Source organism: Eptesicus fuscus, chromosome 24 (assembly GCF_027574615.1).
Source record: "Eptesicus fuscus isolate TK198812 chromosome 24, DD_ASM_mEF_20220401, whole genome shotgun sequence".
In the NCBI taxonomy this organism is placed as follows: domain Eukaryota; kingdom Metazoa; phylum Chordata; class Mammalia; order Chiroptera; family Vespertilionidae; genus Eptesicus; species Eptesicus fuscus.
Window position 1 is genome coordinate 14,543,935 of NC_072496.1, and position 18,459 is coordinate 14,562,393.

At 59.3% G+C, this 18,459-nt stretch overlaps 1 protein-coding gene across 1 annotated transcript in view; it reads left to right on the forward strand.

The window, feature by feature from the left end:
- Positions 1-18,459, forward strand: part of KIF26B (kinesin family member 26B) — a 384,278-nt gene that overhangs the window by 338,043 nt on the left and 27,776 nt on the right. The window contains exon 10 of the mRNA XM_054713017.1: positions 7,759-7,918. Within this exon, the coding sequence (XP_054568992.1) occupies positions 7,759-7,918 (160 nt within the window). The remainder of the gene's footprint in view (positions 1-7,758; positions 7,919-18,459) is intronic.

An 18,459-nucleotide genomic window follows, 5' to 3' on the forward strand; every position in this document is an offset into this window, starting at 1 on the left:
AACCACGGCCCGCGGGCCACATGCGGGTGTTTTTGCCGTTTTGTTTTCTTACTTCAAACTAAGGTATGTGCAGTGTGCATAGGAATTTGTTCATAGTTTTTTTTAAACTATAGTCCGGCCCTCCAACGGTCTGAGGGACAGTGAACTGGCCCCCTGTTTAAAAAGTTTGAGGACCCCTGCCCTAGAGTCTAGGGGGTGCCTGCTGCCCCCACGTGGGAGCTCTTCCCTCTCCCATCTCAGCGCCTCCGTTGACCTAGGCCAGTGGTCGGCAAACTCACTAATCAACAGAGCCAAATATCAACAGTACGACGATTGAAATTTCTTTTGAGAGCCAAATTTTTTAAACTTAAACTTCTTCTAACGCCCACTTCTTCAAAATAGACTCGCCCAGGCCGTGGTATTCTGTGGAAGAGCCACACTCAAGGGGCCAAAGAGCCGCATGTGGCTCACGAACCACAGTTTGCCGACCACGGACCTAGTCGTTCCTCCTTTGTTCCTGCTCCTTGGCGGTGGTTTTAATTCCGCTTTCATGAGGCATAGTTTATACGCAGTGACACCCTTGCTGTGTGTCCTTGGGTGAGTTTGGGGAAATCTGTGCGGTTGTGTGACCAGCACCGCTATTGAGATCTAGAGCGAAGCCCCCACATCCAGTTTCCTGGGGACCCTGCAGTCCGCCCCTGTGCGGCCTAGGCAACTCGGATCGGATAGTTTTCCTCAATCCAGAAGATCAGACAAGTGGAACCATGTGTCTCCTGGGTGGCCTTGGGGTCTGGTCCTTTCATGTAGCTTTTGGGATCCATCCACGTTGTTGCCTGTACGAGTCGTCCGCTTATTCTTCTTGCTGCCACTCACGCAGCTTTGACGGGGCCTGAAGTCGTGTCCTGGACCCCTGTCCCCGGGCCTGAAGTCTCAGCGTGGGCCTGACCTGGGCTGGAGTCCCGTTCCCTGAGGCTGGCTCCATGGCTCTGACCCTCAGCCGCGGCCCCCTGCGCTGGCCCTCCCTGTCATGCCCTGGGCACCGGGGAGGCGGGCCATCGGGGTCTCTCTTGGCAACCAGCGTGGGGGTGGTGGTGGGCATTATATGGGGTAAACGGGAATCTCTCAGGGAAATGGGTCCTCAAGGAGCTCACACCACGTACACCAGGCGTGCGGAACCTCTCCTGCCCAGGGCCATGTGGGTATTTATAACGTTTCTCGGGCCATACGCCGTTATCAGCTTAGACATCAGCCTGCTGTATTTGGTCAGGCGTTGAATTCACGCACCCCTAATGCCTTGGCAGGGCCAGGCCAGATGAATTTGCAGCCTTATATGGCCCACAGGCCAGATGTTTCCCACCCCGATGCACAGCAACCTTCTTCTTTTTAATATATATTTTTATTGTTTTCAGAGAGGAAGAGAGAGGGAGAGAGAGAGATAGAAACATCCGTGATGAGAGAGGATCATGGATTGGCTGCCCCCTGCTCGCCCCACACTGGGGATCAAGCCCACAACCCGGGCATTGAACCGGGGACCCGTCAGTCCGCAGGCCGACCCTCTGTCCACTGAGCCAGCCCGGCTAGGGCTAGAATAACTTTCTTAAAGAAGGAAACGACGAGGATTAGGAGAGAGGTGAGAGGGCCCAGACCTTCACATCAGGACAGAGTTTCCCTGACAACCGGGAGCCGCCGGAAGTCCTGCCCTCCACGCCGTCTGTGGCCGGTGTCTCGGCCGCGCGCACGTGGGAGTCTGAGAAGTGGTTATTTACTCTTTTAAGCTGTTAATAATAATAATAATAATAATAATAATAATAGGCAGAGCCTGCAGCGAATCCGGGTCCTCCCAGCAAAGGGTGCCTCGCCGGAGGCCTGAATCTCGGGCCAGTGGCTGCACAGGCGCCGAGGGGAGCGCCGGGGAGGCGGCCCTCGGGGGGCACAGACCTCGCTGCGGCAGCTCTGCTCTGGCTCCTCACTCCGTGCCTCCTGGTTCTGCTCTCCGTTCGGAATCGGAAAGTAGGGAGGACTCTTGAAAGCAGAGAAGCCGCTAACGAGACTGTTTCAGCCGTAAGAACTTAAAACTCGGCCTCCACGGAAGGGCCGGCTCGGACATTCCCTAACCCGACAGTACTTAACCCACCCTGGGTGCCGGCCAAATATTTAACCTCTCCCTCGTCTTGTTCCTATTGCTACGCTGTGGGCGCGAATTGCTCTTAAATCATCAATTCAGGGTAAAGAGAAAGGCACGTGCCGTTAATGGCTCCCCACACTTCTTCGGTGTCCCTCACCGTCTGCAGAGGAGCGCCAGGAAGGGCGGGGGCCAGGCGCACGTGGGGTGAGCCCCGAGCCCCCGGAGGTGCCCCTGCCGGCCACGCGCCTGGCTGCAGGGAAGGGGGGTCAGGCCAGAATGCACGCCCCCAGCCCACGGCTCGCTTGGCGCCTGTGCATTCAAATCTGTGTAACCTGTAATGAGGAGGTTCGGAGTGTTTTCAACATGGACATGTTGTTTACTTGTGTGTAGGGAATAACCCCTGTGGGCCTGGCATTCAGACTCAATGAAGGGGGCGTTGATTAACTCGCCACCTGCCCGGAGGCAGAGAGCAGCGGGTCGCGGTCCGCTGGCCCTGGGGAGCGGAGATGACGGGTTCAAAGAGGTCTCCGGGGCTGGAGCTAAGCACCCGTGAGCACGCGCCTGAGTCTTATACACACGTGTGGGTGTTATACACGCACAGATCCACACTGAAGTAGACAGACTGACGTGTGCTAAACGTGTCCAGTCAGGATGGGAAGGGAAGTTCCATGTGGGCGTGTCACTGCTCTGCACGTGCACTAGGTCACGCTTAGAATATTCCCCTGGTTTACAGAGTCCGCGGCGCATTAGTGGGACCGACTCTTCACCCGGCACGGAGACCCCCCGCCCCGCTTTGCTAATCTGTCCAGGCTGCGGACCCCCTGGGAAGTCCAGCTCTGGAGAAGGGACCCTAAGCAGCCGCCCTGTGCTGTATTGTGGACAATGAGTGACTTCCTCTGTCGTCCAGTTGAGCTGCGTTTCCGAGAGAGAGAGACCGGCCCGTCACCTGTGATTCAGAGACACACCCGTCTGCAGCGCAGCCAGGCGTCACTCAGTAATTGAGGGACTTAGTTTAAAGAGGGAAATCATGCAAAATGGTCCGTGCATGTCATCAACATGTTATTGCAACGTACGGCACACGCACGCGCCTCCGTCCTCGGTCTTCCGATCCGGGGCGGGGCCTCCTCTCTGAGGTGCTTTTTCAGATTGAGGCCCTGCCTCTCATATACACATTCATGTTCACCGTCTGGTCTGTGCTTCACATTTCTTCTAAGTGACTCAGGAGCTTCAAGTGCCCTGTGCAGCCCACTGGAGAGACTTGCTCTAGATTCCTAACATGTTTTCCACTCTGTAATTTTCCATTCACACCTATTTAGCATCTTTTTCTAAAAAAAAAAATAAAAAAAAAAACACTCATTTTTATCACATCTTTCCAAAGCACTGGATTTAGTTTAGAAACATTAGTCTTTACATAATCTTGTTACTGCTTTACATAATACATGATTATATTTTGCTAGAGGCCCGATGCATGAAATTCGTGCACTCGGGAGGGTCCCTCAGCCTGGCCCGCACCCTCTCGCAGTCTGGGAGCCCTCGGAGGATGTCCAACTGATGTCCGCGGGCAGCGGGCCTAAGCCAGCAGTCAGACATCCCCAGCACTGCCACGGAGCCGGGAGAGGCTCCTACCACCACGGATGTGCTCACCAGCCATGAGCCCGGCTTCTGGCTGAGCGGCGCTCCCCCTGTGGGAGCGCACTGACCACCAGGGGGCAGCTCCTGCATTGAGCGTCTGCCCCCTGGTAGTCAGTGTGCATCATAGCAACCGGTTGTTCCACCGTTGAGCTGAAATTGGCCCTCTGACATCCCCCAAGGGATCCTGGATTGCAAGAGGATGCAGGCCAGGCCGAGGGACCCCACCAGTGCACAATCGGGGTAGGGAGGGACCCGGGAGGTTGGCCAGCTGGGGAGGAACTGCAGGAGGGCTCCAGGGCATGTCTGGCCCATCTTGCTTAGTCCTGATCGGCCAGACCCCAGCAGTAAACTAACCTACTGGTCGGAATGTCTACTCCCTGGTGGTCACTGCACGTCATAGCGACTGGTGAACCGGTTGATTGTCTGCCCCCAGGTGGTCAGTGCATGTCATAGCGAGCGTTGAGTGGCCTTAGCATATCATTAGCATATTGTGCTTTGATTGGTTGAATGGCCGACCGGCCAACAGGACACTTAGCATGTTAGGCTTTTATTATATAGGATCTCTAATGCCAAGTGAAAGAGGCATGATTAGATTGAGGGAGAAGCCCAGCTGACCTAGAGCTCATTTGTGGGGAGAAAAAGTGCACATGCTCAGTAGGAGACACAGCCTCGGCGTGTGTGGTCGCTGTGGAGAGCGCTGGTGCACCTGGCCAGGTGACAAGGTGGGGGTTCCCGAACTTTGCTGCCATGAGAATCGCGTGGAGAGCTGTTCAGTGACTCCCAGTGCCCGGGTCACACTCCATCAGTCACATTGGAAGGCGTGGAGTGGGCGCCAGGCATCCGGGTTATTATTATTATTATATTTTTAATAAAGAGGCTAAGACTCCATGTCTAATTATAATAGCACTTCTTTTAAAAAAATATTTTTATTGATTTTAGAGAGGAAGGGAGGGGGCAGAGGAAAGGAGAGGCAGAGAGAGAGAGAAACATTAATGATGAGAGATTCATGGATCGGCTGCCTCCTGCACGCCCCACACTGGGGATCGAGCCCACAACCCAGGCATGTGCCCTGACCCAGAATCGAACCGTGACCTCCTGGTTCACAGGTCGAAGCTCAACCAGAGCCACGCCGGCCAGGCCATATGTGTTATTCTTCAAGGTTCCCAGGTGATGCCAAAGGGCAGCAAAAGTTGAAACCACTGGGTTAGGGGAGGGAGGTGAAGCGTTCCATGCTTCATAGATAGCTCGGGCTTCCGCCTTACACTCAGCACTCAACGTCTATGCGACCTCAGGCCGTTTACGTAACAGCTGGCACCTCGGCTTCCTCATCTGTGCACGGGAGCCGGTTCTGGCATTCCCGGTCCTTGTCGGAATGGAGTGATGGCAGGAGAACTTAGCGTTTCCTGGCACCTGCAGGCGGTCGGTGAGCACCGGGGACAGTGGCTGGGGGTGGGCAGGGTTGTATGTTGCTCTGTGGGGCGAGTACACCTGTGAGGAGTTTGGTTCGGCCAAAGTCGACTTAAAATATCTGTATTGGATGATAGACAGGATTCCTCAGGGCAGACTGAGCCATGTTCCTTTAGCCCTGCACCTGTGGCCCCCAAATCGCGCAAGTCTCCGAGGAACCTGCTGTGAGGCGTCACCGTTTCATTCGTGGCTCCCAGAGCTGCCCTCTGGGCCACCTACAGTGACGTGATCCTGCTCCCAGCCCACGGCCGTGTCCCTTCCAGCTGAAAGGCGCTGTGAGATTCAGAATTCTGCGACCACGACCCTCCCACGGGCGGAGCAGCGCCGCTTTCCGCCGTCTGCCCGGCCTCTCCGTCCGAGCCCTGCAGGTGTGGTGACGGGCGTTTTGTGACGTCCCGCAGCACAGCCACACGGCGCCTTTGTTCTCTGCTGTTTTACGACCTGCACCTCACGCACTCGGTTGCATCACCTCAGACGGCCTGAAAGTCCAAATTGGCCCGGCTTTGCCCTTTAATCTGCGGTGCACGTGGAATATCCGAGTCCTCCTGTCTGCAGACTAGTAATTACGCTGCAAAACGGATGCTGTTTTGCTTCAAAAATAACTATTTTCCTTGCACAGTGCCGCGACCTGACCTTGCAGGACAGGAAACGGGATGAAAGAGAAGGAGCACAGGGCATCCTCTCTTTTAAGGATGTTTTGCTGGACATACTGGGAGGCAAACAAAGCATCCCGCCCTGAGTGTGAGGCGTTCTGTGCCGTGGACGCGCCAGGTAACGAGAGCCGGGAAGGAGCGCGCCTGCGGCCAGCCTTCACCTCCCTCGCCTTCTGGGCAGGAGAGGTGGAAACTGAGGGTGGAGTGGGGAGAGCCGAGGTTAGGGCCAGGACCCAGGTTCCCGGTGATCTCGCCTGCAGCATGAACCCTCACGCTCCACGTCAGCGCCGTCATGTGGCTCCGCCTGCAGCTCGGCGGATGCCCAGACACGGCCCCGTGCCCGGCACGTCCACCAGGACCCAGACAGCCACACCCACCCCTGCGTCGGCTTTCTCTACCGAGCCCGGTCCGCCGTGCCCCCACCGGCCGGGTGCCCACAGAAAGCTCCCGTGGCTCCCTCTGCCGTGTCCCTGCCACACAGAAGGGGGAAGGCGGGGGAACCAGGAAGCTGCGGGGGTGGGCGAGGTGCGAGGTGTGAGCTGGGCACCTGGGCGGGTGGGGATGCCGAGGCCTGGGGAGCGAGAGGGGGGAGGTCGGGTGTATAATCTGGTGAGATTTGTTGTACGTGGGCACCCAGAAACCAGCACCACAATCTATAGAGGGCACATGCTCATCACCCCAAAAGTTCCGGGACCTTTGCGATCACTCCCTCCAGCTCCCCTCCCTCCTCCCTGCCACCCGCAGGCACCACTGACGGCTTTAGTTCCTCTACGTTCGTTTTCATTCCCAGGATCCTACACAAATGGGGTCTAATCTGGGCTGTCCTCGGTGTGTTTCGGCACTTCGCACACTTGCTGGGAGATGGGGTCATTCTGTGGCACGTGTGTGTCCCTGGTTCAGTCACGTATGTCTCTGAGGGGCAGCCCACCGTCCGGGCGGACGGGCCACCCTTTGCCTGCCCACCTGTGGGTGGGCGTTGGCGCGGTTTCACGCGTTGGCTCGGAGAGGCGGTGTCCGGTCCTGGGCCTTCACCCGGGCCTGAAGCACAAGTGCTCACGGGCAAGTTTCTTAACTTTCCTAAGCGTCTGTGTTCTCACTGACGAAGAGGACGGGGGTGTTGGCTTCCGGTCTTACCACGGGAACCGCAGGAGGCCGTCTGTGCCGTGCCTGGCGCGCGGCGGACGCTCAGCTGACACGTGGGCTCTTGCTCCTCGGCGCCGGCTTTGCCGCTGCCTGGTGTGACCCTGAGTTAGAACCCGGTGACCCCGAGCTCCGGTCGGAGCCTCTGTGATGGTCCCGCCTGGTCGTTCAGGTTCCAACTGGATCCGTTTCAGGACCCTGCTGCCCACCGACACACCGTTCTCCTTCTAGGCATTTCCGTGCCGCAGTCCCACCCGGTCCCCCCACAGGCATTCCCCGTTCGTTCACAGGAGAATCGGGAGATGGTAGAAGGTCGGCGACGTGTGCCGGACGGAATTTAAGGGAGCCATGGCGTTGGTCGCCCGGCGTGATTTTGTTGGGGTTTCCCACTAGACCAGTGGTCGGCAAACCGCGGCTCATGAGCCACGTGCGGCTCTTTGGCCCCTTGAGCGTGGCTCTTCCACAAAATACCACGTGCGGGCGCGCACGTACATTGCGATTGAAACTTCGTGGCCCGTGCGCAGAAGTCGGTTTTCGGCCTGGGCGAGTCTATTTTGAAGAAGTGGCGTTAGAACACTCAAGGGGCCAAGGAGCCGCACGTGGCTCGCGAGCCGCGGTTTGCCGACCACTGCACTAGACCATGAATGTCAACCTTTCGCTTTCTCTTCTCTTTTTCCCCTCGGACTCCCCGAGGAGCTACCTGAAGGACAGGTGAGTGTCTGCCAGACCCTAACCCCTTCCCTTGTCCTCTCTCCCCGACAGTGTCCGGGGGCCGCAGCCGCCTGCACCTCATCGACCTGGGCAGCTGCGTGAAAGCGCTCAGCAAGAACCGGGACGGCGGCGCGGGGCTGTGCCTGTCCCTGTCCGCGCTGGGCAACGTCATCCTGGCCCTCGTCAACGGCAGCAAGCACGTCCCCTACAAGTAAGCTGGCTCCGCGCGGAGGGCGGGCGGGGACCGCGTGTTAGTTCAGGGCCAGAAACCCGTCTTCGCTGACAGCCGTGGGGTGCGTGACCCTCCAACGTCAGAAACGACGGAAATGCTGGCATCTACCCCGTCCTGGCTCAGGAAACAGGGAATCCTCTCAGCTGAGGTCTCCAGTCACCGCTGCCCTTGGGGGCACCGTGCCCGTTGTACGGACGCACCTCCTTCGTGGTGATGAGAGCAGGGGCTGGCGACGGGCTGGCCCGTCCCTTAGGACGAGGGCTGCCAGATTTAACCAATGACACTGCTGGCTGCCACGTTAAATTTCAGATGAACAGCCAATCGCTGTTAGTATAATTGTGCCGCCCAGAGTTGCATGAGGTATGTGGGAATCCTGTGTTTTATCTAAAAAGCCGACGGAGCAGAGCTTATAAAATCGTCTTGTGCAAATGCGTTTCCCACGATCAGGGTTCCTCCCCTCTTTCTGAGCGTAAACGGGGGTGCAGCTGTACCTCTGACCTAAAGCTCACGGGCGTGTCTCGGGGTGAGGTAATGCGTGGGGAAGGTTTTTGTGGAGTTTAGAGCACTGTGACCTGTGGCCAGCAAGACTAATCGCGGTGCGCCGTCCTCGTCTGCTCAAACGGAAATTCCACCTGCTGACGCGGCTGCCATGAGGGTTAAGCAAACATACATGGGATCATGGTTTCAGTCTGTGAAATCCTCAGACTGGGAGTTACTGATGTGTGGGCGGGAGGAGGTCAGCCAGGCAGCGTATGCCACGGGGACTGAGACGCGGGTCCATGCTCCAGTCCTCTCGCGCCTCTGCCCTCGGGGGATGCCAGCAGTGCCTCACTCTCCACCAGGATCGCGTGGACGGGCGGCAGGAGCTTAACCGGCAACTTCGATTCTTAAATTTGGAGTCCTGCTTGGATAAACCTGGACATGGTTTCCCCAGCCCTTTTCTATGAGAACAAATTCAAGTTGAAGGTTTATGAAGTTTTATCCAATATTATTTCTACAGTTGAATATGCTCAACTTGTGAGAGAGAGAGAGAGAGAGAGAGAGAGAGAGAGAGAGAGAGAGAGAGGGAGGGAGAAAGAGAGAGAAGGAGGAGGAGGAGGAGGAGGAGGTGGAGGAAGAGGAAGGGAGGGAGGGAGGGAGGGAGGGAGGAAGGAAGGAAGGAAGGAAAGGAAGAGGGAGGAAAGGAAAAAGGAAGGAGGAAGGAAGGAAAGGAGGGAGGGAGGAAGGAGGAAGGAAGGAAGGAAGGAAGGAAGGAAGGAAGGAAGGAAGAGGGAGGGAAGGAAGGAGGAAGGAAGGAAAGGAGGGAGGGAGGGAGGAAAGAGGAAGGAAGGAAGGAAGGAAGGAAGAAGGGAGGAAGGAAGGAAGGAAGGAAGGAAGAAGGGAGGAAGGGAGGAAGGAAGGAGGGAGGGAGGAAGGAAAGAAGGAGGGAGGGAAGGAAGGAAGGAGGGAGGGAGGAATGAGGAAGGAAGGAAGGGAGGAGGAAGGAGGGAAGGAAGGGAGGAAGGAAGGAAGAAGGGAGGAAGGAAGGAAAGAAGGGAGGGAGGGAGGAGGAAGGGAGGGAGGAAAAGGAAGTGCTGTTTTGGTACTGTCAGGGTGGAGACCTTGGAAAGAGAGTTATTGACCCTAGTTGGTTTCCATGTCCATGAAAATGGGAACGTGTCTATTACTGCAGTAACTTAAATGATAATAATGCAGATAAAATTCAAAATACCACCCTGTGAGGTCGCCGATTAAGTGTTTCACTCCTTTCTCTCCCCCGTTGTTTCTGCAGAGTGACATGCTTTTATGATTTCAGTGAGTATTTGTGGACTGGATGCTGGGCAGGATGGATGGCTCTGAGCCTATGCAGTCGCTTTTGCTTTAGATGAAGGGACTTCCTTTTGGTGAGAGTCGGGCTTCATTATAAACAAACAGGGAAACAGGAAGAACTGTCTTTAGCCCGGCCGGCACGGTTCGGTAGCTGAGCCCCGACCTTTGAACCAGGAGGTCAGGGTTCGATTCCTGGTCAGGGTCAGGGCACATGCCCAGGTTGTGGGCTCCATCCCCAGTGGGAGGCGTGCAGGAGGCAGCCGATCGATGATTCTCATCATTGATGTTTCTCTCTCTCGCTCCCGCTCCCTTCCTCTCTGAAATCAATATATATATATATGTTGTTCTTTAGCTAGTTCAAGTAGTTCCAGGTTTCTGGTTCACTTAAACACATTTCGCACCAGCCAGCCACCGCGACCAGCCCCGTCCCTGGGGAGGGCCGAGAAGTGTGAGGCTCCGTTCTGGGCAGGCGTCTGTCTGGCTCGCGCCTGCGCTCTGGCTCGGAGGGAGGGGGATCACAGCGTTCCCACGCCTGAAGCAGGGCGGGCTTGGCCTGACTGCCGTGGTGAGCGGACACGGCCACCGCGCTGGCCCAGCCACCAGGCCTCCTGGGGAACCTCGCGGGCCGCCCGTGGCCCGACGCTCTGCCGTGGCCCAGAGCCAGCCCGGTGTGTGCACAGGGGTTAGTCAGCGAGGAACTGCCCTCTGCAGAGGCACAGGAAGACAAGGCGGGATCTCCTCAAACCCCCAGCCCGTCCGTGGCGGTCACACAGCTCTGCCTTCCGGAGCGGCAGAGATTGGCGGTTCCGAGCCCAGGCTGCCGTCTGCTGGGCCGGTCCAGCTCTGAGGACTGTCCTCTGCCCAGCGTGGGAGGGTGCTCAGCCCGAGGGGGGCCCGGATTTCTTCCATCTGTTCCGTTGGGCTCTACAGCCACGTTATGCAGCATCCGGAACACCGCCAAGGTGCAGGCAGCTCTTAGAGGGGAGTTTCCTGGTAGCTGCTGCTCACTCACAGGAGAAGAGCAGAAAGCCAGGCTCCAGCTCTGTGACCTGCCCCACCCTCCACCATCCAGGAAGACCCACTCCCTCTCCCCTGTCACCCTGCAGCTCTGTGACCCACCCCCACCCTCCACCACCCAGGAAGACCCACTCCCTCTCCCCTGTCGCCCTGCAGCTCTGTGACGCCCCCACCCTCCACAGCACCCAGGAAGACCCACTCCCTCTCCCCTGTCACCCTGCAGCTCTGTGCGAAACCGCGTCATGTGCTTGCTTCTGGGAATTAACGGGAATCCGCCCAGAGGGCACATAGCTGTCCCTTCTCTTCATCCCGGGACCAGACTCTGTGGTGTGAGCAGGACGGGAAGCGAGGTGGATGCCTTAGCTGTCCTGGTGGCGCCCCCTCCCGCCCCCTGGCACTTTGGGTGCCCTGGGTGGTGCTGACTTTGCAGATGACCCCGCCTTTGTAGATGACAGATGCAGGTTCCCAGCGTGGCCATCGCACCTCCCAGGCCTGCTGGCCAGTCCGAGCGCCATGCATCGGCCCTGCATGGTGAGACCCTTCAGAAGAGCATTCGGAGGCAGGAGACCACCCGGGGCTCCCACCCCTAGTCGGTCCTGCACCGACAGGCTGCACAGGTGCCCTGAACTGGGGGGGCCCTGTCTGGGGGAATCTGCTGTAGTCCTGAGCGGCTTGGGGTGCATTTGCACGTTCCCTCCATCGCTCATTACCGCCATTTGCTGTTCCTCCCGCCTCTTGGCACTGAGGTCACAGGCGTCTCCCCATTAGGTTAGAAAACTAAGCTGAGGCAATAAAAGCAATTCCCACCCCCACGGCCAGCACTGGAGCCGGTCCCCGGCGGGGCCGCCCACAGAGCTGTCCGTCACAGAGCTGTCCGTCACAGAGCTGTCCGTCACAGAGCTGTCCGTCACAGAGCTGTCCATCAGAGCTGTCCGTCACAGAGCTGTCCGTCACAGAGCTGTCCATCAGAGCTGTCCGTCACAGAGCTGTCCATCAGAGCTGTCCATCAGAGCTGTCCATCACAGAGCTGTCCATCACAGAGCTGTCCATCAGAGCTGTCCGTCACAGAGCTGTCCGTCACAGAGCTGTCCATCAGAGCTGTCCGTCACAGAGCTGTCCGTCACAGAGCTGTCTGTCACAGAGCTGTCCGTCGCAGAGCTGTTCGTCACAGAGCTGTCCGTCACAGAGCTGTCAGTCACAGAGCTGTCCATCAGAGCTGTCCGTCACAGAGCTGTCCGTCACAGAGCTGTCTGTCACAGAGCTGTCCGTCGCAGAGCTGTCCGTCACAGAGCTGTCAGTCACAGAGCTGTCCATCAGAGCTGTCCGTCACAGAGCTGTCCGTCACAGAGCTGTCCATCAGAGCTGTCCGTCACAGAGCTGTCCGTCACAGAGCTGTCCATCAGAGCTGTCCGTCACAGAGCTGTCCGTCACAGAGCTGTCTGTCACAGAGCTGTCCATCAGAGCTGTCCATCACAGAGCTGTCCGTCACAGAGCTGTCCGTCACAGAGCTGTCCATCACAGAGCTGTCCATCAGAGCTGTCCGTCACAGAGCTGTCCGTTACAGAGCTGTCCATCACAGAGCTGTCCATCACAGAGCTGTCCATCAGAGCTGTCCGTCACAGAGCTGTCCGTCACAGAGCTGTCCGTCACAGAGCTGTCCATCAGAGCTGTCCGTCACAGAGCTGTCCGTCACAGAGCTGTCCATCACAGAGCTGTCCGTCACAGAGCTGTCCGTCACAGAGCTGTCCGTCACAGAGCTGTCCATCAGAGCTGTCCGTCACAGAGCTGTCCGTCACAGAGCTGTCCGTCACAGAGCTGTCCATCAGAGCTGTCAGTCACAGAGCTGTCCGTCACAGAGCTGTCCGTCACAGAGCTGTCCGTCACAGAGCTGTCCATCAGAGCTGTCCGTCACAGAGCTGTCTGTCACAGAGCTGTCCATCACAGAGCTGTCCGTCACAGAGCTGTCCGTCACAGAGCTGTCCATCACAGAGCTGTCCGTCACAGAGCTGTCTGTCACAGAGCTGTCTGTCACAGAGCTGTCCGTCACAGAGCTGTCCATCACAGAGCTGTCCATCAGAGCTGTCCGTCACAGAGCTGTCCGTCACAGAGCTGTCCGTCACAGAGCTGTCCATCAGAGCTGTCCGTCACAGAGCTGTCCGTGCCAGACCAGCTGTGGCTCACGTCCTACCCCTGCCGTCTGCACAGACTTGGAAAGTTGGTTGTTGTAATCCTCACCCGAGGATATTTTTCCTTTGAGCTTTAGAGAGAGTGGAAGGGAGGGGGAGACACAGAGAGAAACATCGGTGCGAGAGAGACATCGATTGGTTGCTTCCTGCACGCGCCCCGACCAGGGTGGGGTATCGAGTGCAACCGAAGTACGTGCCCTTGACCGGAATCGAACCCAGACCCGGACCCTTCAGTCTGTGGGCTGAGGCTCTATCCACTGAGCCACACCGGCCAGGGCAGACGGCTGGACATTTTCACCACCACCCGGCTCTCTCACAAAGGGGTTTGGTCCCGTGGGGAGGTTGTCTTTGGGGGACAGACCCCGAGGAAGCACCTGGAGCCGTGAAACAGCCCCTCCATTGGCGACTGCTGTGCCCGGGGGCGGGTGCATGGCACACCGTCTGTGTGCTCCTCTGCCGGCCAGACGCTCACACGCTGATTCTGAGCAACAGGCGTTTCCCACGTCCGCCCGCGTGGAGCAGCGGGTCACGGAGGCTCCATCCCTCCGTGACCCCGAGTGCTGCGTCCGCCCCCCGGGTCACGGCTGGGCACGCAGCCCCTGGGGGGGGCGCCCAGCGCCTCCTGCACGGCGGGGCCTGTGGCTGAGACCAGAGCTGGTCCTGTTGGTTGGGGTCCGTCGCTGACGTCCTGCTGCCCCTTCTCTGTGCGGCCAGCCTCCCGGGAGGGGCGGGTGGAGCCCGGGCTGTGCTGTCAGCCCTGGTGAGCGGTCGGGAGCCAAGGTCGGGAGCCAAGGTCGGGAGCCAAGGTCACTGCTGGGAATGTCGCCGCCTCGGAGCCCAGCCGTTCATCCACACCAGCCAGCAGCCTGGAGACTCAAATTCGAGGCGGCGATTGTGGAGAAATGACCGTGTTAAAATAGAGGCGGCTCTTTAAAGGTCACCCCTCACCTCTCGGTGTGGGCAGTGCAGGCAGGACCGGCGGGTCTGGGGGCTGCAGAGCGAGCAGCTCTGAAGAAGCACACATTCCCGTCCTCGCTCGGAGAGGGGCTTTCTCCCGCGGCCGGTTATTATCATTTTTACAATTTTTATTGATTGATTTTTAGAGAGAGAGAGAGGAAGGGAGAGAGAAACACTGATTTGTTGAGCCACTTATTTATTTTTTTATATTTTTTATTGATTTCAGAGAGGAAGGAAGAGGGTGAGAGAGATAGAAACATCAATGATGGGAGAGAATCTTGATCGGCTGCCTCTTGCACGCCCCCTACTGGGGATGGAGCCCGCAAACCAGGCATGTGTCCTGACCGGGGGATTCAAATTGTGCCTTTCTGGTCCATAGGTCGACACTCAACCACTGAGCCACACTGGCCAGGCTGTGCCACTTACTTTTCTGCAGTCATTGGTTGCCTTTTGCAGTCATTGGTTGCCTCTGGTATGTGCCCTGACTGGGGATCGAACCCGAAACCTTGGCATGTAGGAACAATGCGCTAACCAATGGACTACCTGGCCAGGGTCCTGGCAGCCAGTGAGGGAGGGAGGGAGAGGAGCTCATGGTTGGTGTCAGCCTCACCTTGAAGGTGTGCGCCCCCAGCTCCCGTGGGCGTGGAGGTGTGCGCCCCCGGCTCCCGTGGGCGTGGAGCTGTGTGCCCCCGGCTCCCGTGGGCGTGGAGGTGTGTGCCCGTGGGCGTGGAGCTGTGTGCCCCCGGCTCCCGTGGGCGTGGAGGTGTGTGTCCCCGGCTCCCGTGGGCGTGGAGGTGTGTGCCCCCGGCTCCCGTGGGCGTGGAGCTGTGTGCCCCCGGCTCCCGTGGGCGTGGAGGTGTGTGCCCCCGGCTCCCGTGGGCGTGGAGCTGTGTGCCCCCGGCTCCCGCGGGCGTGGAGGTGTGTGCCCCCGGCTCCCGCGGGCGTGGAGGTGTGTGCCCCCGGCTCCCGCGGGCGTGGAGGTGTGTGCCCCCGGCTCCCGCGGGCGTGGAGGTGTGTGCCCCCGGCTCCCGCGGGCGTGGAGGTGTGTGCCCCCGGCTCCCGTGGGCGTGGAGGTGTGTGTCCCTGGCTCCTGTGGGCGTGGAGCTATGTGTGCCCCCGGCTCCCATGGGCGTGGAGGTGTGTGCCCCCGGCTCCCGTGGGCGTGAAGGTGTGTGTCCCCGGCTCCCGTGGGCGTGGAGGTGTGTGCCCCCGGCTCCCGTGGGCGTGGAGGTGTGTGCCCCCGGCTCCCGTGGGCGTGTAGGTGTGTGCCCCCGGCTCCCGTGGGCGTGGAGGTGTGTGCCCCCGGCTCCCGTGGGCGTGGAGGTGCGCACTCCCCGGCTCCCGTGGGCGTGGAGCTGTGTGCCTCAGGACCCGAATGTGTGTCATTTATGCTTAACACGGAATCAAATAGATATTTTCCAGGAAAAATGCAAAGGAATATCCGTGCATCTGATTTACATAAGACGGCAGGTAATGGAGAGAGCTCTGTGTAAGGCGTGTGTGTGTGTGTGTGTGTGTGTGTGTGTGTGTGTGTGCGTGTGTGTGATGTGAGACACACACCCACACACATAGGTGTATTTAGCAACCTTTACATGCACACGGATGCTGTATTATCTCCCGACTTACAGGGAGAACATCAATTTAGAACTATTCGCACAAACTCCGGGTCCCAGTTTGTAGCATTCCCCGTTTAGAAATAAAACAACCAACGTCTCCGGTTGCCAAGCAACGGCCGCAATGCTAATTCTCAGCGTCGCTGCTTCAAACACACTCATCTCCATCATTTTAAGGCCGTAAGGCCGCGGAGAAGGCGGGTCCGGGCCATCGCCGGGACACAGAAATCCCCGTTGCAGGAGGTTCAGCGTCCGTCCCTCCCTTCACGCCGCTGCCTCCATGCGCCTCCTGTCCAGGGCCATCTCCACGTTTAATCACGGAAAATCCCAGAGGCTGGTCTTGCTTTCCTGAGAGCTGAGGCCACGAGTGGACTCTGGGGCATGAAGCCACCACGTCCCCGGGGGGATGGGCCGTCGGGGACCCCGCTGGGGTCGCGACCCTGGTCCCTCGCTGCTGGGTGGACAGGCAGACTCCACACGCCACCCTTTCTGTTCCGAGAGCCGTGCTCCGGCCCCTGAACGGGGAGCCGGCTGCTGGGCCCGCTCACCACCTCTCGGCAGCACCGCAGTGTGCACCGTTCTGTGTCTCCTGCGGCCGGTCCCTCGTGGCTCATGGGCCTTCGTTTTGGGGACAGAGACCTCCTCGCTGGCCTTTAGCTTTTCAAGGTTTTCCCCCTGGATGTTCAGTCTCCGAGACTACCAAACACTTCTCTGCAGGCTCTGACCCAGTCCACAAACAGAGACAGGAGTCTGATTGGGACGCGAACCCCCGTCTGCTTGGTCCTGGCCGGGGAAGGGGGGTCCCCGCCTGTCCCTCCGCAGCGAGGACCCCGGGACTCAGGGATGGGCAGGGCGTGTCCGCAGAGCAGTCACTCACCCAGAGTCTCGGGGCGCAAGTGGTGGAATGTGTGTGACCGGCAGGGAGACAGACAGACAGACAGACACCCCAGGCTGTCCGTGCCCAGGGTCACCTTCCCAGCCCCCAGGGGAGAAGAGACTAACGGGCAGGAGGAAGAGGGGGCCTTTTTCCCGTGCCGTCCAGGGGAGGGCTCCTGGTTTATAGACTCGCTGGGTCGTAGGGAGGAGGACTTCACCCCCAATATCACCGCCCGGCGCTCACCTGGCTCCGGGCGGTTCGCACGGCGCACCGGTGAGCTCAGGGCGCTGTTTCCCGCTGACCGTGAGCATCACCGGAAGCGCTCACGGTCATGGCTCCCTCCCGGGGCAGGAGCTGTTCTGAGTTCTTGACGGGCCTTTAATTTACTCAACACCGTGGGTCCTGTGCTGCTCGTCCTCGTGTTACAGATGGGGAAACCGAGGCAGGGGGTGAGGGCTTGTCCACACGGACACAGCCAGGAGGTGACAGCGCTTCGCTGTCCCCCGTGTGTCTCCGCGTCCTCCCGCGGCGTCTGCCGTGCCGTGGTGTGCGGGCAGCATCTGCTGACATACACGAGGCAAGGCCAGGGCCACACGGACCTGCAGACCTTCTCTGTGGCTGAAGGCGGAGGGCCACGGGGCGGGGCCGGCTGTGGCCCGGGGGACGTTCAGGGACGCGAACCCCCGTCTGCTTTGTCTCCCCGTCTCCCATCTTCTGTGATGGCTGAGCTGGCGGTTGCTGGGCACCGGCAGCGAGGAAAGTGGAATAGGGAAGACACAGGAGGAGAAAACACCTGCCTTTCAGAACCTACGCCACTCGCCGGGGCTGAATCAGAAATACCGATAAGGCCCGGCCGCGTGGCTCGGGGGTTGAGCGTCGACCTATGAACCAGGAGGTGGCGGTTCGATTCCCGGTCAGGGCACGTGCCAGGTTGCGGGCTCCATCCCCAGTGTGGAGCGAGCAGGAGGCAGCCGATCCATGATGTTTCTCTCTCTCTCTCCCTCTCCCTTCCTCTCTGACATCAGTAAAAACATATAAAAAGAGATGCTAAGTGAGAAAATTACCATCGCTGAGGCTCTCTGCTCAGAGCCTGTGTGCAGGGCCCGGAGCCGGTGGGAGGCAGGACGTGGCTCCCGCGTTCAGGGGCTCTCGGGGGGGCCCAACAGGCTGAACCTCACCTTCTGGGCACCCCCAGGGCCGATCTCAGCCACTCTCAGCTAGTTCCTGAGTCTCTTCTTCTTTCTTAATCTCTGTCCTCTTCCTCACCTCAGAGCCTGGGAGTCTGTGGGGACCTTTCAGCACCCCTCTCCCCCCCCCCCCCCCCGCCGGTTGGTGGGAAAAAGTGCAGGCGCTCCGGGCTCCCCTGGGCGCGGCGGCAGCCCTGCCTCGCTGGGTGGGCTCAGCCGGAAGGCTGGCCATTCCCACAGCCTCCTGATAAGACGGGGTTCAGCGCCCCCTCCCTGCGCAGTGTCCCGCAGGCTCCGGAGGCATTCCTGAGGGAGAGACTTGCCAGGGGAGCAGAGGTCATCGCCCGGTCTGTGTCTTGACGTTTGGCCGAGAACGAGGACGTTAGGGAGGGGTGGGCGGGAGGTGAGCGAGACGGCAGGGCTGTCAGAGGTGAGACAGCAAACATCTGCCCGCCCAGGAGCCGGCTCCCCGAGCACGGATAAGACAGCCGTCTATCGCCGGGACGGGAGGGGGTCTCGGGCTGGGCTCCCACAGAATACGTGAGCAGCTGGTGGCTTGGCCCTGGCCTGTGTGCTCAGTGGTTAGAGCGTCAGCCCTCGACTGAAGGGTCTCGGGTTCGATTCCGGTCAAGGGCAGGGACCTCCGTTGCAGGCTTGATCCTCGGCCCTGGTCGGGGCTCGTGTGCGAGGCAACCCATCGATGTGTCTCTCTCACATGGATGTTCCTCTCCGTCTCCCCGCTCCCCTCCACTCTCTCTAAAAGTCAGTGGGAAAGGACTGGGGTGAGGTGAGGATTAGCTCCTAAAAGAGGCGATGGCAACGGGACGGAGGCGCTGACCCTGAGCCCAGACGGGGTCCCGCTGCGAACCCTCGT